We start from the raw sequence: 16,312 nt of genomic DNA, 5'->3' as shown, positions 1-16,312 counted from the left end.
CTCACAGCCCCTAAAGTAGGTAATGCTCCTAACTGAAGTAGCTGATAAGAGCCTAGATATTTATATTTTAGAGGGCTCTGTCAGGGAGCAACTGCAGTCATACACCGCTTGCGGTATGCAGCTGCTCCCTGACAGAGCCCTCTAAAATATAAATATCTAGGCTCTTATCAGCTACTTCAGTTAGGAGCATTACCTACTTTAGGGGCTGTGAGTAGCATGCTCTCACAAGAGGTCATGGTTGAACTGGAATACAAGACTCCTATACACCTTTCTGCCTATACAGCTTCCCCGAGGTTTCAAGAGGATCAGAACCAATGGTATCCAAATCATCCTGGTGGCTCTGCATTGGAGAGTTTGGTAATCAGACCTCTTGAGCATGTGCATCCATCCTCCAATCAGGCTGCCTTTTCGGAAGGAGCGTCTGTCGCAGCAGCAGAGCAAGTTCCTGTAACCAAACCTGTGCACACTCCATCATCATGCATAGAGATTGAGTGGTGACATTTGTCGGTCTTTGACCTTCTTCCTAATGTCTATGATATCATGTTTGCGGCCGACTTAGTGCATTGAGAAACACATTGACCCACTTTCTGCACCCCCTGTCTTAAGTGTTGTTGATTGGTTTGTCCTTAGCCAAGCAAGGCCATGCTTTGGAAAAATGTATGGGATATTTTTCAGCCATCTTGGCATTCTTTGCAGTTGCCAGGTTAACCCTCCCTGTTTAAGTCACCTATTGTGACACGTTTTCTCAAAGGTCTTCAGCATATGTTTCCCCCATACCTTTTGTTATGCCCCAATGGGATTTTAATTTGAATTTGACATTCTTGATGTGTCCTTCCTTTGAACCCATGCATACATGTCATCTTAGACTTTTGATAATAAAAACAGTTTGTGGCCATGACATTAACCAGGAGTCAGTGAGCTGCAAGCTCTTCCAGTCCAACCAAGACATATCAGCTTCTTCTCCAAACCCATGCCGCCTTTCTGGCAAAGGGTGTGACTAGGGGTGGGTGTCAACGGAGTTACATAAAAACTCAGTGAGATTCTGTGTAGTTCCACAAATGGACGAATTTCAGCCCGTTGCTCTGCTTTTTAGCACCGGGAGCTTGTTCCACACTGTAAAATCAACATGAATGGCACCACGTGGCATACCAGAGGGCACTGCTTCTTTTATCCACTCATCCACTCAAGTATATTTTCTACTCGAGTGGCAGCTTTCTCAGTGCGAATGGTCACAACCTGCCCCGACTACCCATTTTGATAAATTTCGCCGGGAGGCTTACTAGCACCCGAAAATTGCTCTAGGAGACCCATATTCTTGCTACCGCTCACCAACATAAAGTTGGTGAGCGAATTGCGAGGAAGACCTCCACCATGTGGTGGTTGGCGGAGTCTTTTAGGAGCAAAACTCCACTTTGGCTGCTGCAGTCCCAGATGGTGGTGGCGTTGTTTATCCCCCACCCCTAGTTGTGGCACCCGTTCACATTGGCAAAACCATCATGCTGGTGACTTTCCTTGCTCCACCTCATCACTTCAAGGAGGAAGAGTGAGTTCACCGCCTGGACACTAAGTGGGTAGTGTCTTCCAGTACAGACCATACCAAGAAATATTGGGTGGATGATCACCTCTTTCTAGGGTTCACTGGATCAAAGACCGGGAAAGCAGTGCAGAAACTCCAGATGGATAGTACTCTGCATTGAGATCTGCTACACATTGGACAGGAAGCAACCCCTGCTTGCAGGCTCATTTCACCCAAGCCGAGGCTGCATCCACTGAGTTAGCTCCTGGAGTCACTGTTCGGGATATCTGTCAGGACTCTATGTGGGCATCTTTGCACCCTTTTTTGTAAACACTACTGCCTTTGACAGTCAGGTCTGTTGGGACGGGCATTACGCCCATTCGTTCCTCCAGGACATTTTGATCTGGACCAATTTGCAGGTAAGGTAAGGAATCTGCAGCTAGAAGTTTCTATCAAATGAACAAGTTACTTACCTTTGGTAACGCCTTTTCTGGTAGAGGGTCTATCTACACATATACTCTAATCTTCCCTGTTGTGCTAACCAAGCTTTTCCACTAAAAAAGTTCATTGTAGGTCCTTAGAATCTGCACACTCATAATCAACCTTCTGCCACGGTTCCGTGCTTTTGGCATGGAAAAAGTCATTAACTGAAGTCAGCATGCTAGGGTGGCACCTATATAAGCACGGTGCTCATCACATCTGGCATGGACAATGCCTGCGATGCAGACGCAGAGCTGTTCGCTCCCACCTTCTGGCACATAGGGGTACTTCTCAAAATTTTCCAGATGCAGTCTAACTCCTGGGGAATATTCTAAGTTAAGAAATAAGTGGCAAGAGAGAGTCTCTACCTGATAAGACATTACCAAAGGTAGCTTGTTCTTCGTGTACTGCATACACATATATTAAGCCAATAGCCACAGCACTACCATGCTCTTAAGCAGGGACTGAGGAAATAGATTTCTCTTAAGCACAGTTAAATTATTTGATCCTTCCCTAACAATCATCATTCCTCCTTCGCAAGCCAAAAACAAGTAATCTTAATTCTTGCCCTCCTACACATACAAATAATTCCTAATATTACTCCTCTCCAGTGCTTAATTTGTAAAAAAAGAAGTGCAGGTGCTGACAATTTTGCCAAGGAGGCCACAGCTCACTTCTTCCTCCGATGAGCCCCACTTTCAATACTCTTACTGCCTCAGTCTCTATCTTTTAACCTTGATCTGTTGTCTGTCCTCTAAGTCTTTGCTCTAAGAGTCTATCCTCTCACCTCTCAAATTGTTGTCTATCATCTTTGCCACACCTGGTATGTTACCTTATTCCCTGTATTTCTGATTTGCCCTTTATTCATTCTAGCCCTGCCCTTTTTCCTCTTCACTTTTATCCATGCTCTGCTCTCTCTTCCCTCGATCTTGGCTCTTTACTAACACTCTTTTAGCAGTGGTTAGCAGTGTCTCCGTTTTATCATTTGTCTGCTTCTTTTCCTCTGTCCTAGATCCTTTCATTCTAGATTCTCTCTTTTTAATGCTCTCTTCTTCACACCTTGGCTGCTTTCTCTTTGTATCTGATTTACTCTCCTTTTCTTCCACTTAGCTCTGTCTTATCTCTCTCATCTCCTGTTGTTTCTTTCTCCTCTTTACTCCTGCTCTCTCTCTCTCTCTATAACACTGCTGCTGACTGTGACCCCAGTCGTCAGCCTGTACCTGTCCCTGATATTTTGAACTCTGCATTTTCCTGTTGTCATTCCTAAAGAAGTGGAAGATGGCATGTTTTACTTTCTTACCTACACTGAGTGCAAAAACAAAATGTACACCAAATGAAAATGCTTTTTTGCATATATTAATCAGTACAATATGACTGGGTTTATTGTGTAACATACGACTGCTCGAGCACAGCAGGTGATGTCACTGCTTGGGCTGCCTGTAATTAGTAGGTCCAGGGATGGCGATGGCATTGGCATCCACTTGCTGTGACCCTGCCTGCTACAGCACAGGCATTGTCCCCAGCCGTAATGCTGCTAATGCCGGTAAGTATGGCTGTGGTGCCTACTGGACTCACGCACGCTCAGCAATTACCATGCTGGGGTGCAGTGCACAGATTCTACAGGTGACGCCATGGCGCACAAAAGTTGTGTTGGGCCACAGCAGCATCGAGCACGTCGAGGATAGCAACAATGCAGGGCTGCAGGATATGCTACTCTGGCTACGCCGCAAGTGGAAAGTCCACACTTACTTTCATGTATTCTTCCTAAAGAACCTTCACTCCCAAGTCCCAAATGAGCTCCCCGCATCTTCCTTGCCTCAACTCCGTCATAAGCCAGCCACAGCTACAATTATCCAATGGGAGGCGTAGGCTCAGTCAGTGCAGCAGACTAGGGGAATAGAATGCAAGCCATAGTTTGTCGATGACTTCTTGCATTTCTGATCGGCGTGATGACTTCATCCCTAACGTGGTGATACACAATCATGCCTGCCTGGACAGGCATATGCTGGCCTGTCTATGAACATTTACCAGCCAGTCAACCTGCAATGTTTGTTTTTATTTTTATTTTGAATTTGAACAATTAATATTGAGACCACCACCTGCAGGGTCAGAAATTGAAACCTGTGAAAGAAGTGCTGGTGCTGAACACCTGACAGCACCTGCTCAAATTAAGCACTGCTCCTCTCCCACACCACAACAACTATAGAACGTATTCCTACTCCACACCTCCAACATCAATCCATCAGCCCGAAACATCTCCATATTCCAAAACTATTGCCTCTACCCATATCCAGTCCAATCCACTCCAACACACCATTATTCATCACTTCCCCCCATGGATCCAAGCCATAATCTTACTCTTTCAACGTATGAACTTTCCTGCATCACAATAATAATCAATCCAACCCCTTTCATATATACATCGACAACTATGAATGTAACTTTTTTCCCTTCCACATTCCCTAACTGTGAATATTCTTTCAATGATTCAGTCATTGCAGCAGCAATCAATCCTACCACCAGCCTCACAAACCAGAAATATTCAATCCTATTCATTTCCAAACAAGCCAATAGTCATGAAACGTTTCATAAAAATAGCAGTGGTGGTCAGCCGCTATGTAAATTCTGCCAGTTTTGATTTTTCCTATTTCAGAACCATATTTTGAAAGCATGAGTCTTGTTCTTCTTTCCCTACAGGACTGAGCAACGAAGTGCTCTGCTTACTCAACCCCGTCGGCAATGACCTATTATATCTGGGTGAGGGTGTGTGCAATGTCCTTGTTGATCTGGGTCGCGAATGCTCATACCATGTAAGCCCGCCACACTATATCATGGTCAGTCATACTTTTGTTGGTAAATATAGACCACGAGCGGCTGATTTTAGTCACTTGTTACTTTAAGTGTACTGTATTGTGGCCATCAAACCACGGGAATAAATGCCAGCCCATGGTTCCCTCATGGCGAGGCTACCTATTTATGATGACCACATAGAAAGTCACCTTTTGTCATATCACCAAGCATCGTTTATAAGCCACAACTATCATTCATAGAGAACACTGTGGGTTGGCCGTGTATCAGAGAAGCCAATCCCCATACATCTGTTCTACCAGCACCATCTTCACAAAGCTGAGCACAATTGTCCTCTCATGCTAAATTCGGCCACTAAGGACATTTTACCCTTCATATCTTGACCAATTCGGTACACAATAGAGCACCATACATTGAGATATGTGCTCTGGACAAATGATAATAAACTAGAATTTGTCCCTTTTGAGAGCATAATTGGTCAGTCACGTATTGCCTTCACCACCAATGCCATGCTGATGCACTTTATATGTGGCGTATCAATCACTTTCACCAGTAGTTTGGTGAACCCCACATGGGACTGGTAATCCTCAGTCTAACAGTTTGTCTTTTAGGCTATATATGCCCTGTCTCCAGGCAGCACCACCAGTTAAATCATGATGCACTGCACCAGCGTTGCAGTAGTGTAAGAGTCAAGATCACCTTCTCGTCTACTTTTTAATCACTGGGTCTGACGCATTGCTGATAGACCCATTAGGGACTGTAAGGCAAGAAACATGTTGACCACCTGTTCTAGAAAGACCCTGTAGGATCCTTATCTTCAGGCAGTGCCACCTATTTTAGCTAGGCTAGTGCACCTTCAGAATAAATATTAATTTATAGGGCAGGACTATACCTGTTTTAAATCACATCACTCACTCAGCACACTACCCTCATACACCCAACGGCTTCATCAATGAAAGATATCCGGCAAAGGGACCCTTTGCGGGTGCCCATCGGTATTGCAGCGCCGGCCTGATGAGGAGCAAAAGCCCTATGATGAAACATGACATCCTCCGGAGTGTGTGAGGGCTATTCGTAAGAGGTCTGAAAACTCCTTCACTTTAGGAACTGCACAGTCATACATTTTTCATACCTTAGTTGGGAGCACATGTGCAGCACCTGGGTAAAAAAGCTTGCGGTTCCGCCCTTTTGAGAAACTGTGCTCAATTATCACCTGCTCCAAGCAGGTGGTAAATGTGGGCTGATTAGGGCTTGTTATTTCACCCAGAATTGAATAAAATATATGCCTTTGGTTTTGGTATTCTGAAGCCCAAGAGTTATTTCTTAATGTTGGGGGAATTAAACTGCAACCCCTGGATTAACGTGTGGTGATAGTGGCCAGAATCAGAGCTTGTATTCATTAAACTGGGGAATCTGTAATGAGGACCTTCATGCATGATACCATACATCACAATGTTGGGCACATCAGCGTCTGTGTCTTTCGTTCCATTAAGACATGTAAAATGTTAATACATTTCTCTGAAGTAACTTGAAGCCATGTACAGACTAGGGCTGGGTGGAGCTCGCGGAGCTTCACTACATGGAATTTCGCAAAGTGACCTAAAATCTCTGTGAGATTCCACGAGTTCCTTGAGCAGTTGAATTTGGTACATTGCTCTGCTCACGCTGATTTTTAGCAGGGGAATTAGCCCTGCACAGTAAAATCAGCACGAACTGCACCACATGCCACTCTGTTCAGCACTCCAATATGTTTCCTACTGGAGCAGCAGCTTTCTAAACACAATTGGTAGCAACCTGCTGCAACTGCTCGTGTTGAGAAATCTCACCGGGAGGCGGTCTAGTGGTCGCCAATTTAGGATTGGTGAACTGCACATGAGAAAAAGTCTGCCACCCGGTGGCATAGTTTTTCCAGAGCTTAGTGCTACAAGGAGAACGCGGATTGGGTAAAACACCACGAATATTGCCCACCCAAGAACAGACCACACCTTTAAATTCTTATGATTTTGATTGTGTAACTGGCTGAATAAATGCTGGATTATACATTTTGAAGGGTTAACATTGTCTGTCAAAGAGAGAACTGTTGGCCAGTGGCTAACCAGGGGTGCCATGGGCCTTAATGCAAACAAGGAAAATTGACCTTCTAATCACTGATTTGATAGTAAAATAACAGAGTAAGTGGTACATTCATGCAACTAGATCACACTGTCACTGCGCCTGCCGTACTATTGACTACTGCGGCTGGTTTGGCTGGCTTTCTTTATTGCTCACTGATACTAATATAGTTCCCTAATATTTTCTGTGTGCTTGCTGATAAATTCTGTTACAATAAACTGTGAGTGTTCCTTTGTAATTTATATCCTACATTTGTAATATTCTCAATATAGACAGTTTTATCACTGTAGGAAGACTGCTCTTAGACATTATTCTATAATCAATGGAATGCAAAATTAATTGATTAGTTGACTGATTAATTGAGTAATTGTGATCCATCTATCAACTAAATGATTGACAGATTGATCAATACAATATTTTCAAAGGTCGCAACCATTGTAAAAGACAAGCACCCAAAGTACAACCTGGGACTGTAATACATATAGAGTGCATTGTCCTTGTGTGCCCCATGGCGCATCTTTAAGCAGGTGTGCCGGGCACAAACAGGGGCAGTGCATCCTATTACAATGATTGCACTGCCCCCAAAGCAACTGCGAACTCATGCTACCTACGAAGCAACTGCTTCAAAGCTTCTTCAAAGCAGAGGGGTTAGATGCAATGAGGACCTTCCTGGAGGAGGATGTCTGTGGTGTCCATGGGACTTCCTTTGACCTCTCAAGAGGTGCGATGACAGTGTGCCACCTTTTTTTGTGGAGGACTGTCAGTGCGCCTCTTAAGGACATGTTTGCCTTTGCTCCTGCTTCTGTAATACAGTGCGGACAGAGAGGCAAATAGATTTCCTTATTTGTATGGGGCCACTACCCCATGCAAATGATGAAATGTCTTTTCTTTTTAGGATAGCACTAGTGCTACAAGTGTGCCAGTGATATCAGTATTACTGCAGGGGTGACACAAGCGGTCCCTTCTTTAATACCATAGTGCCTTGGGGGTCTGAAAAGTGGTCGCACACACCCGTTGCGTTCCTAGAGCACTATGTGTAATACAGCCCCTTGTGGCACATACACCTTTGAAAAGGTACATCTTGTGCTTATTCAGTAACAGCTACTCCAAACAAGCAAAGTGAAATAGAGGGAAGTAGAGTAACAGATAAATCCAAGCATAAATTACACAGACATCTGCATCAGTTACTGGTTTATACATGCATCACTGTAGGGAGGGCCCATTTTTGTCATGCCATCCATGTCCTTGTCACTCCGAGGGTTTTCTACTCTGCTTTTGATCACTTTTCCTGCCCAGTTACACCATGTCTTCAGTGGAGGTCCCAGATAGAAAAAGATATGGTTCAGCAGTGGTCTGTGTAGATTTGAAAAATCACATGCACAATAGATTCACTTGAAGAGTAACATACGAAGGACCACTACTTAGGGGAATATTTATGAACCCCCTGCACCCCTTAGCATCACTCATGCAGGGCAAATGATCAAATCATATTTATAAAGCCACACAACTTTGTGTGGCTTTGAATGACCTCATGGATATGGAATAAGGCAAAATAATGCAAAATGCTGCTTTGCTTTACACTAGGTAGTCGTTCCACGGGATGTTCCAAACCAACACCCATGGTTTTTGACACTTACCTAGATTTACAAGACCATGTAAACCTGGGAATGCAACAAAACCTTATGCCTCTCTAGGGAAGGGACAACTAGGAGAAATTACTTTATTTTGTTTTATTTTATTTAAGTAGGGGACCGATCAGCACTTTGTACTCCTTTAGTTTGTTAAAAATAAAATTCATATAATTGGAAGCTTGTCTACTTCAATATGAGACTCTAATCATTTAGGCGTCTTTCATGTCAGTGATGGGATGCAGTAAGTGGCAATATTTACATTTTAATTGATGGAATATTTAGCACAAGGTAACAGGACTTAAATATGTTTTTCTTTGTTGCGAACTGTAGTATTCCATTTGCAGAACATGAGTGTTGTTTTTAAATATTAATTGGTAAATTCAAACGTCTCCTCTATTTTTTTTCTTGATCTTTTTTCCCTCTGAAGGAGATGCTGAAGAACCCGGTCCTGGCTGCCCTAGTGGACATCCAGCTGAATGGCACTGGTTGGACTGCCAAATCTATTGCTAATTATTTGTACAATGGTCCACCTGAAATGCGGCCTCCTGGAGCATCTCCGTATGACTGGAGAATGTCATATAATTATGCAACAATTGCGATTCAAACCATGACGAAGTTTCTTGGCGTATGTACTATTTTGATGACCTATGTATACGTCTAGAAATGGATTATAACATATATTGCTATTACCAAGTGGATATTTAACCTATCTTGTAGAGTACGAGATCTTGATTTCCATATGTAACAATTAAGCTTAGATTGAACAAGCATACTTACTACACTATTGCATCCTGGTTTCTCTTTCTCTCTCCGGCTTTCTTTCTATCTGATAGAGACTACTAGCCGCAGATTCCTTCACATAGAATTATCCCCAGGCGTGAGACAGGATCCGGAAAACTTTTTGCCACAGCATCCCTGCGCGCCTGGACGACATCACGCGACTCTGCCCCGGCATCGTCAGCGACCGTGACGTCAGTGAGGTCACATAAGACCCGCCCCAGCGCACCTAAGTCCGTTTTTTTTTTCTTTTCCGCATGGAACTTTGATCCGGTCCTTGCTACGGGCCTGTTTCGGGGCCCTTTTTTTCTCCATTTCTTTTGGTGGAACAGTGTGTGAATGCCTTCGTGCTTCAAAACTTGTATGTTTTGTGGGTGTCTTATGTTGGCGACGGACCCGCACCTCATTTGCATGTGGTGTGTGGGGGAGGATTACGGCACCACTGACTGCGAGGCCTATCAACAGTTGAAGCCAAAGTATAGGCGGAAGTGCCGCATGAAACTTCTCTCGGCGCATCTCTCCAGGTCGACGTCCTCCCCTCGCTCTGCTTCGGCGAACGGCTTCAGGTTCGGCCCGTGGTCGTCGCCCTCGCCCATCTCTGATTATCATGTGAGCGTCACTCCCCCGGTGGGTAAGTGTTGCATTTTGTCCCGGGGGGATGATTTCCGGCTGCTGGGGACGTGAACTCTCCGTGAGTGATGCGGACCCGCGTGTCGTCCTATCCACTGTTTCCCGTGTTGGGGCGTCAAGAGTTCAAATGGAGACATACGCGACGGCTTTGCAGGCCTCGCTGGCGTCTCCCCCTCCTTCCCCTCCTGGGATGTCGGTGGAACCCTCGCCTTGCGCAGGGCCTTCTGCGGCACCACTGGTGGCTTCGGCGCCGACTGGTTCAGATCCAGGCTTGGAGGATGTGATGCTGTTGGGGTGCGGCTACTCAGGGGCACCTCCTTCAGGCCACGGCGTCTCTGTCTCACCTCAAACTCCTGCGGGAGTCCCTGTGGCGTCACGGGAGGTCGCCAGGGCTCGGGTCACATCCCCGAGCCCCTCTCGGTCCTTTGACAGGGTGGTCCTGTCTAAGGCTGAGGTGAAGCCACTACGGCGCTGGCAGCCGCTGGACCGTGCGTAGCCACAGGGGTCGGTGATCCATCCTCGACCTGCTTCGGGTCAAGGCTGGGTGAGGACCCCTTGCCCCTCTCTGGGCCCCTCTCGTTCCACCCCACAGGTGGTTGCCTCACTGGAGGGCGAGTCGGAGGTGGAATCATCCCTGGCACTGCCTCATGGGTTGCTTAGTGATCTACGCCTCATTCTGGGCCACGGCTGACGGAGGTCTTCATGTCACTCCCCAGGCCCGTCTCGTTCCCCCATGCAGGTGGCTACCTCCGGGGTGACTTGAAGGAACCTTGTCCGGCGACGCCGGATGGTGCTGACAACCTGCCTCAGGCAGCAGACTCTACGGCTCCGCGCAGGGGTCGTACCGAGGATTCGTCTTTGGAAGCTCCTTCTTCTACGGAGGCAGGCTGTATATTGGTGTTCTCCTCCCCAGAGACTGATCGCCGTGTGGTGTCTTTTTCACCGGTGTCGAAGGTCGGCTCCCCGCCCTTCATGAGGCAGAGGTGTTCGTCGGAAGAGCGGCAGGTCCCTCATTCTTTGGCTCCTTCTGACTTCCAGGTCTGACCCTTGTCCTTCTGGCTTGGCCTTGGGGACGGCTGCCTTAGTTTGCAGGTGTTGCCCATGGGGGAACTGCTTTCCTCGTTGCGGGCCCTGCGGAGTCGGGTGCGGCCTTCACTCACGCGGTGTCCATGACTGTGGGCATCCTGCGCATGGGTGACCCGGTGGCTCGCTTTGCGTCCGACCATCTATTGGAGGTCCTCCACCAGGGCTCTGATGGGAGAGAAATCCTACTACCCTTTGAAGGTTCCCTCCTTTCTTTCTTGACGTGGGCTTGGAGGCATCCTGCCTCAGGGACCCAGTGCCTTAACATCTTCTGCAACAGCATCTCCCGGCGCCGCGTGACCCGGCGTGCCTTTTCCTCCACCCCTTCTGTCTCCAGTCCTCTTTTGACGACTGCTTTTCCCTCCCTGCTGCCGCTGTTGAGTCCGCCATCCCAAGAGGCCCGCTGGTTGGATTCTTGGGGGTGCAACATGTTTGCCTCGACCAGCGCTGCCCTGAGGGCCCTGAACACCTTGTGTGTCCTGGCTCGGGCCGCCTCCTGTTTGTGGGACTTGGCTGAGTCTCTGGGATCCACAGCGTCCCAGGAGGGTGGTCAAGTGGACTTGAGGCATCATGCGTTGAATGGCCAGGAGCTGGGCCGGGCCATGGCTTCCTCGGTCGCTTTCCGTCGCCATGCTTGGCTTCAGGATGGAATATTCCCTGAGAATATTTGGGACACACTCATTGACCTTCCGTTTGATGTCAGCCTGTTGTTCCATGCCCTGGCCGACTCTGCCATCCAGAGGCTCTTGGCAGGGCTCCATCCTCCTCCTCCTCCGCCCTATCCTCATCCTCCTCCGTCCCATCCTCAGTGACTCCTGAGTCAGGTTGATTCTGGGCCTTCTTAGGCTGGTTGTTCTGGCTGTGGAGGGTGTTTTCTGGCCATTTGCGTCCTTCCTTGGGACTTTGGCATTGTTGGCTGCTGGAGGGCCCTTTTGTTGATTATATGGTGTATGGGATTGTTGTGCAGACGTGGCCCCTGAAATTAGGCCTTCTGCTTGCTTGGGCTGCTTGTCAAGCCTTCGCGGGGGTGTATTCTTCCACGTGGCTCCTTTGCTTGTTCCTCAGTGGTGGAAGTTCTTCCAAAGAGGGTTACCATATTTTGGGACTCATGGTACACTAGGTAAGGTAGTGGTAGCTGTCATATGTGCTCTGCTAGGGGGTTCTGGTCACCTTTGGGTGCCTGTTCTCCATGGCGTTGATGCAGGTTGCTTTTGTTTCCTGAGGTCGTGTGCGCGGCCACTCGTGGTGGTGTGCCCGGGCATCTCCTCCTCTCCCTGGTCCTGCCCTGAGGTCTGGGATGATCCTGTGTTCTCCCTTGCCGGGCGCTGCCTCCTCGACCTCGGGCTGTTCTTTTTGCTTCTGGCGGCTTGGAGTGCCGGCGCTGTACTGGCTGGCAGGTTCCTCATCATCTGGATTGGGCTTGCCTTCTTTTCCCTCGTTTCCTTGGGTCCTCTAGGCTTCGTTTTCCTCTCTACCTGTCTTGGCATGTGGTGGCAGCTGGTTTGCCTTGTGGGGAAGTGTGTGCTTCGGCCTCTCCTACCTTGCCCTTGTTTTCTCTGCTGTGAGAGTGCGGGCCTCTTCAGCCTTCTTTTTCTTCTTCTTCTCCCTCCTACATCCTCTTGGCGTCAGTGGAGTTCTGCTTGTGGGGGTTCCCCTTGCCTGGCAAGAACAAGGTTCTACCTGGTCCACACATCTGGTCCCCTGTGGGGCCTTCTGTTCTGTATTGGCTGGTGGGGTCCTTTCGCAGACCCTCCTTCCCAGGGGGTATTGCAAGGGTATCTATTCTACGTGAAGGAATCTGTGTCTAGTAGTCTCTATCAGATGTACGAGTTACTAACCTTCGGTAACGATGTATCTGGTAGAGACGATTCTAGCCGCAGATTCCTTCACGGCCCGCCCTTCCTCCCCTATTCTGCGAGGACCCTTGGGTTGGTCTTCAGTACTCGCCTCCCATGGGGGGGCTGTGTCTCCTGAGTGCATTCTTGTTCTTGACGGGTGACTTCGTCTGAGGGCGGTTCTTTCCTCCTTGGTTCTTTGGAGGATGGGTGTCCGGTGCTCCGGTACCCTGCTGCTTTGCTACTCTGGGGTTTGGGGAGATTGATTTCTATCCCTGCCCTCCCCTCCCTTCCTTACATTGCTATACTCTGATTAAGGGTCATCTGGTCATGTTCTACCCTTGTCCCTTGTGGGTGGTTGCCCTTCTGTTGGGGTGGCTTGGATATTTGTTGTCCCTGTCTGTGTTGGGACTGGTCTCCTTCCATGCTCAGGTTAGGGGTGGTGGGTTTCCTACGTGTACCATGTCCTTACGCATGTTCCTTGCCTCTGGGGCACAGAGGAGGGAGGTTGTCTATGTGCTGGCAGGGTGGTGGTGCAGGGCTCTGCTACTTCTTCTTCTTCTTTCCCTGTCTTGGGTTCTGCAGCGTGACACTACTGTGGTGTTGTTGTTAGTCACCGTTTCTTTCCAAATGTTCTGCTTTTCGCTCACTGTTCCCATGCTTCCATTATTTTTTGTCTGATGGTTCTGCGTTGTGGTGCGGAAAGGTTCGCCGAAGAAAACTGGCGTAGGCAGGCTGGGACGGGTCTTATGTGACCTCGCTGATGTTATGTGTGCGGCGGAGTCGCGTGATGTCGTACCGCCCCCGGGGCGCAGGGACGCTGTGGCAAAATGTTTTCCGGAACCAGTCTCACGCCTGGGGATAATTCTACGTGAAGGAATCTGCAGCTAGAATCGTCTCTACCAGATACATTGTAAGTAACTCGTACTTCTCTCTCTCTCTTTCTACCCCCGTCACGCTCTCTCTTTCTGAAAATTAATAGTTTGTTCTCAGAAGACCTTCACTTTTTTCCTTTAGCCATCCTAGTGTAGTGCAATTTTAGTATGTGCAAAAGTTTCACAGTTGTGTCTTACCTTACAGGGAGAGAATGATTTTTCTTTCTTCCTGGTAATCTAAAAAGAGGGCGTTATGGCTAACTTTTTGAAAGCGCCCACTCTCTCTCTATGTATATGTATATATATGGACGAATATAAGTATTTGAAAATCGATTGTCCAACGACTGCTGTCATGTACTTTATCCCCAAAGTTCATAAAAATTGCCAACAACCACCTGGCCGACCGATCATTTCCGCCCGCAATAGTATCTTGGAAAATGTAAGCAGGTATATTGACTATTTTTTGCAGGACTATGTTAAAACACTACTCTCTTTCATTATTGACACCTGGGACCTGTTGAAGAAATTGTCCAAGTTTAAATGGGAACCAGGTTATTTACTGGTGTCATTAGATGTCACATCCTTATACACAAGTATTTTTCACAGGGACGGAATCAGGGCAGTCCAGAATTATTTGATCAAAAAATCTACCTGTTTACTTGAACATTCAAAAATGATTGTAGCAATGATTACCATGTGCTTTTATTCTCTAATCAGTTGTTTTTGCAGACCAGGGGAGTGGCTATGGGGGCCTGCTTTTCTCCCAGTTATGCCTGTCTCCATATGGGCTACTGGGAGGAGCAGGTCCTCATGCCCAACTTCAGTATCATTATGAACACCAAGGTAAAAACCTGGTTGAGTTACATCGATGACCTCTTTTTTATCTGGGATGGTTCTGCAAACGATGCTGCTAAGTTTATAGATCAATTGAACATAAATAATCTCAATTTAAATTTCACTAGCAGCATCAGTACTAATTCCATTGTTTTTCTGGATGTAGAAATCTATGTTGACAAGGGTCAATTGGAGACAAGGCTCTACCGAAAACCCACAGCAGGCAATACTGTGTTGCATGCTGCAAGCCACCATCCTGCGCACCTGATAAGGAGCATCCCCTACGGGGAGATGCTACGCATCAGGAGAATTTGCAGCAGCAACACAGAATGCCTAGAGACACAACAACAATGTTAAGCCAGGTTTTTAAGTAGAGGCTACTCAGCTGAATCAATAGACAGTGCTATCATTAGAGCTAACAAATTTGATAGACTGCAAATGCTGGCACCTCAAGATGACAGTGTAAGTGACTCCAAACAAATAGCGCCCAGTGAAACACGTCTGATAATTAGTTTTAGCAACCAACATCAAGCAATCCACAAGATTGTAAAAAACAATTGTCTTTGATCACTAGTGATCCAGTTGTGGGCAAACTGTTTACTAAAGCACCAATCATTACATATAGAAAAGCAAGATCTATGCAGGATAGCCTTGTCTCTAGCAGTCCTGAAGTAGTCACGGGATCGTGGCTTGATGGTAGTAAGGGCATCTTGAGATGTTCTACCTGCAAGGCTTGCAAAAATGGTGTAAGTAGATCAGAGTATATGACTCCTCTCTCATATTAAGATCAGGGAAAACTCAATTGCAGGTCGGAGTACGCTGTCTATGTTTTAGAATGTCCCTGTGGTCTGAGGTATGTAGGGAACACTAGACCACAGGTGTACAAAAGAATCTTGCAACATTTAAGGGCTATCACAAATGCAGATCCATCCTACCCCGTAGCCAGGCACTTTGAGAAAGTCCATGGGAAAAATGCCTCCGGGTTACTGTATTTTGTCATCGACACTGTACCACCACAGAGAAGGGGTGGTGCCAGAGAATCCCTCCTGCGGAGATTGGAAACTAGACATATCATATTACTCGACACAAAAATTCCCAATGGATTAAATACCAGTGAAGATTGTCACACTAACCTGTAACTGGCAGTACCATCTTCTGTATTGTATTATATTTTACCAATACATTAAAACTGAAACCTTGAAACTTATAAACTTGAATGAACTAGCACCCCAGTCCTCCACATGAATACACAAACATGATAGTTGTTCATGATTTTAACTCACTGGTAGCACATATATATATATATATATATATATATATTTTTTTTTACAGTTACAAGATATGCTTTTTTGCACAATGACTTAATATTGCACACATTAATCTGTTAGCCCACTTGGGCGTCCCTGACCGTCATTTCCGAGATCTATGAAAAAGATATTTCCTGGTATTTGACTTCATTATTAGGTACTATATGCCCCTGTTGCTGGTATTATGTATACAGTTGGGCTAATAGTATTTTTGATAAAATTGATAAGATATTTTAGGTTGTTCATTTGCAATGAATGAGAATATTTATATTTTAAAACATTTTTATGTATTTATATGTTTTATCATTATTCTGAATTGCTTATGCTCTGTCACCTAAATATGAGCAATATCACTTAGAGGCTGCTATATATATATATTTATATATTTATATGAATGTAGTAAGTCAGTATATGTTACCTCTGT

General features: G+C 46.4%; 1 protein-coding gene across 3 annotated transcripts in view; it reads left to right on the top strand.

The window, feature by feature from the left end:
- The window catches only part of LOC144818798 (phospholipid-transporting ATPase ABCA1-like), a 3,252,877-nt gene that overhangs the window by 916,501 nt on the left and 2,320,064 nt on the right, over positions 1–16,312 (top strand). For all 3 annotated transcript variants that reach the window (XM_078676562.1, XM_078676560.1, XM_078676561.1), the window contains exon 12: positions 8,975–9,172. In XM_078676562.1, the coding sequence (XP_078532688.1) occupies positions 8,975–9,172 (198 nt within the window). The remainder of the gene's footprint in view (positions 1–8,974; positions 9,173–16,312) is intronic.

Source organism: Lissotriton helveticus, chromosome 2_1 (assembly GCF_964261635.1).
Source record: "Lissotriton helveticus chromosome 2_1, aLisHel1.1, whole genome shotgun sequence".
NCBI classification, from domain to species: Eukaryota; Metazoa; Chordata; class Amphibia; order Caudata; family Salamandridae; genus Lissotriton; species Lissotriton helveticus.
This window is presented reverse-complemented; position numbering and strand designations above follow the sequence as displayed.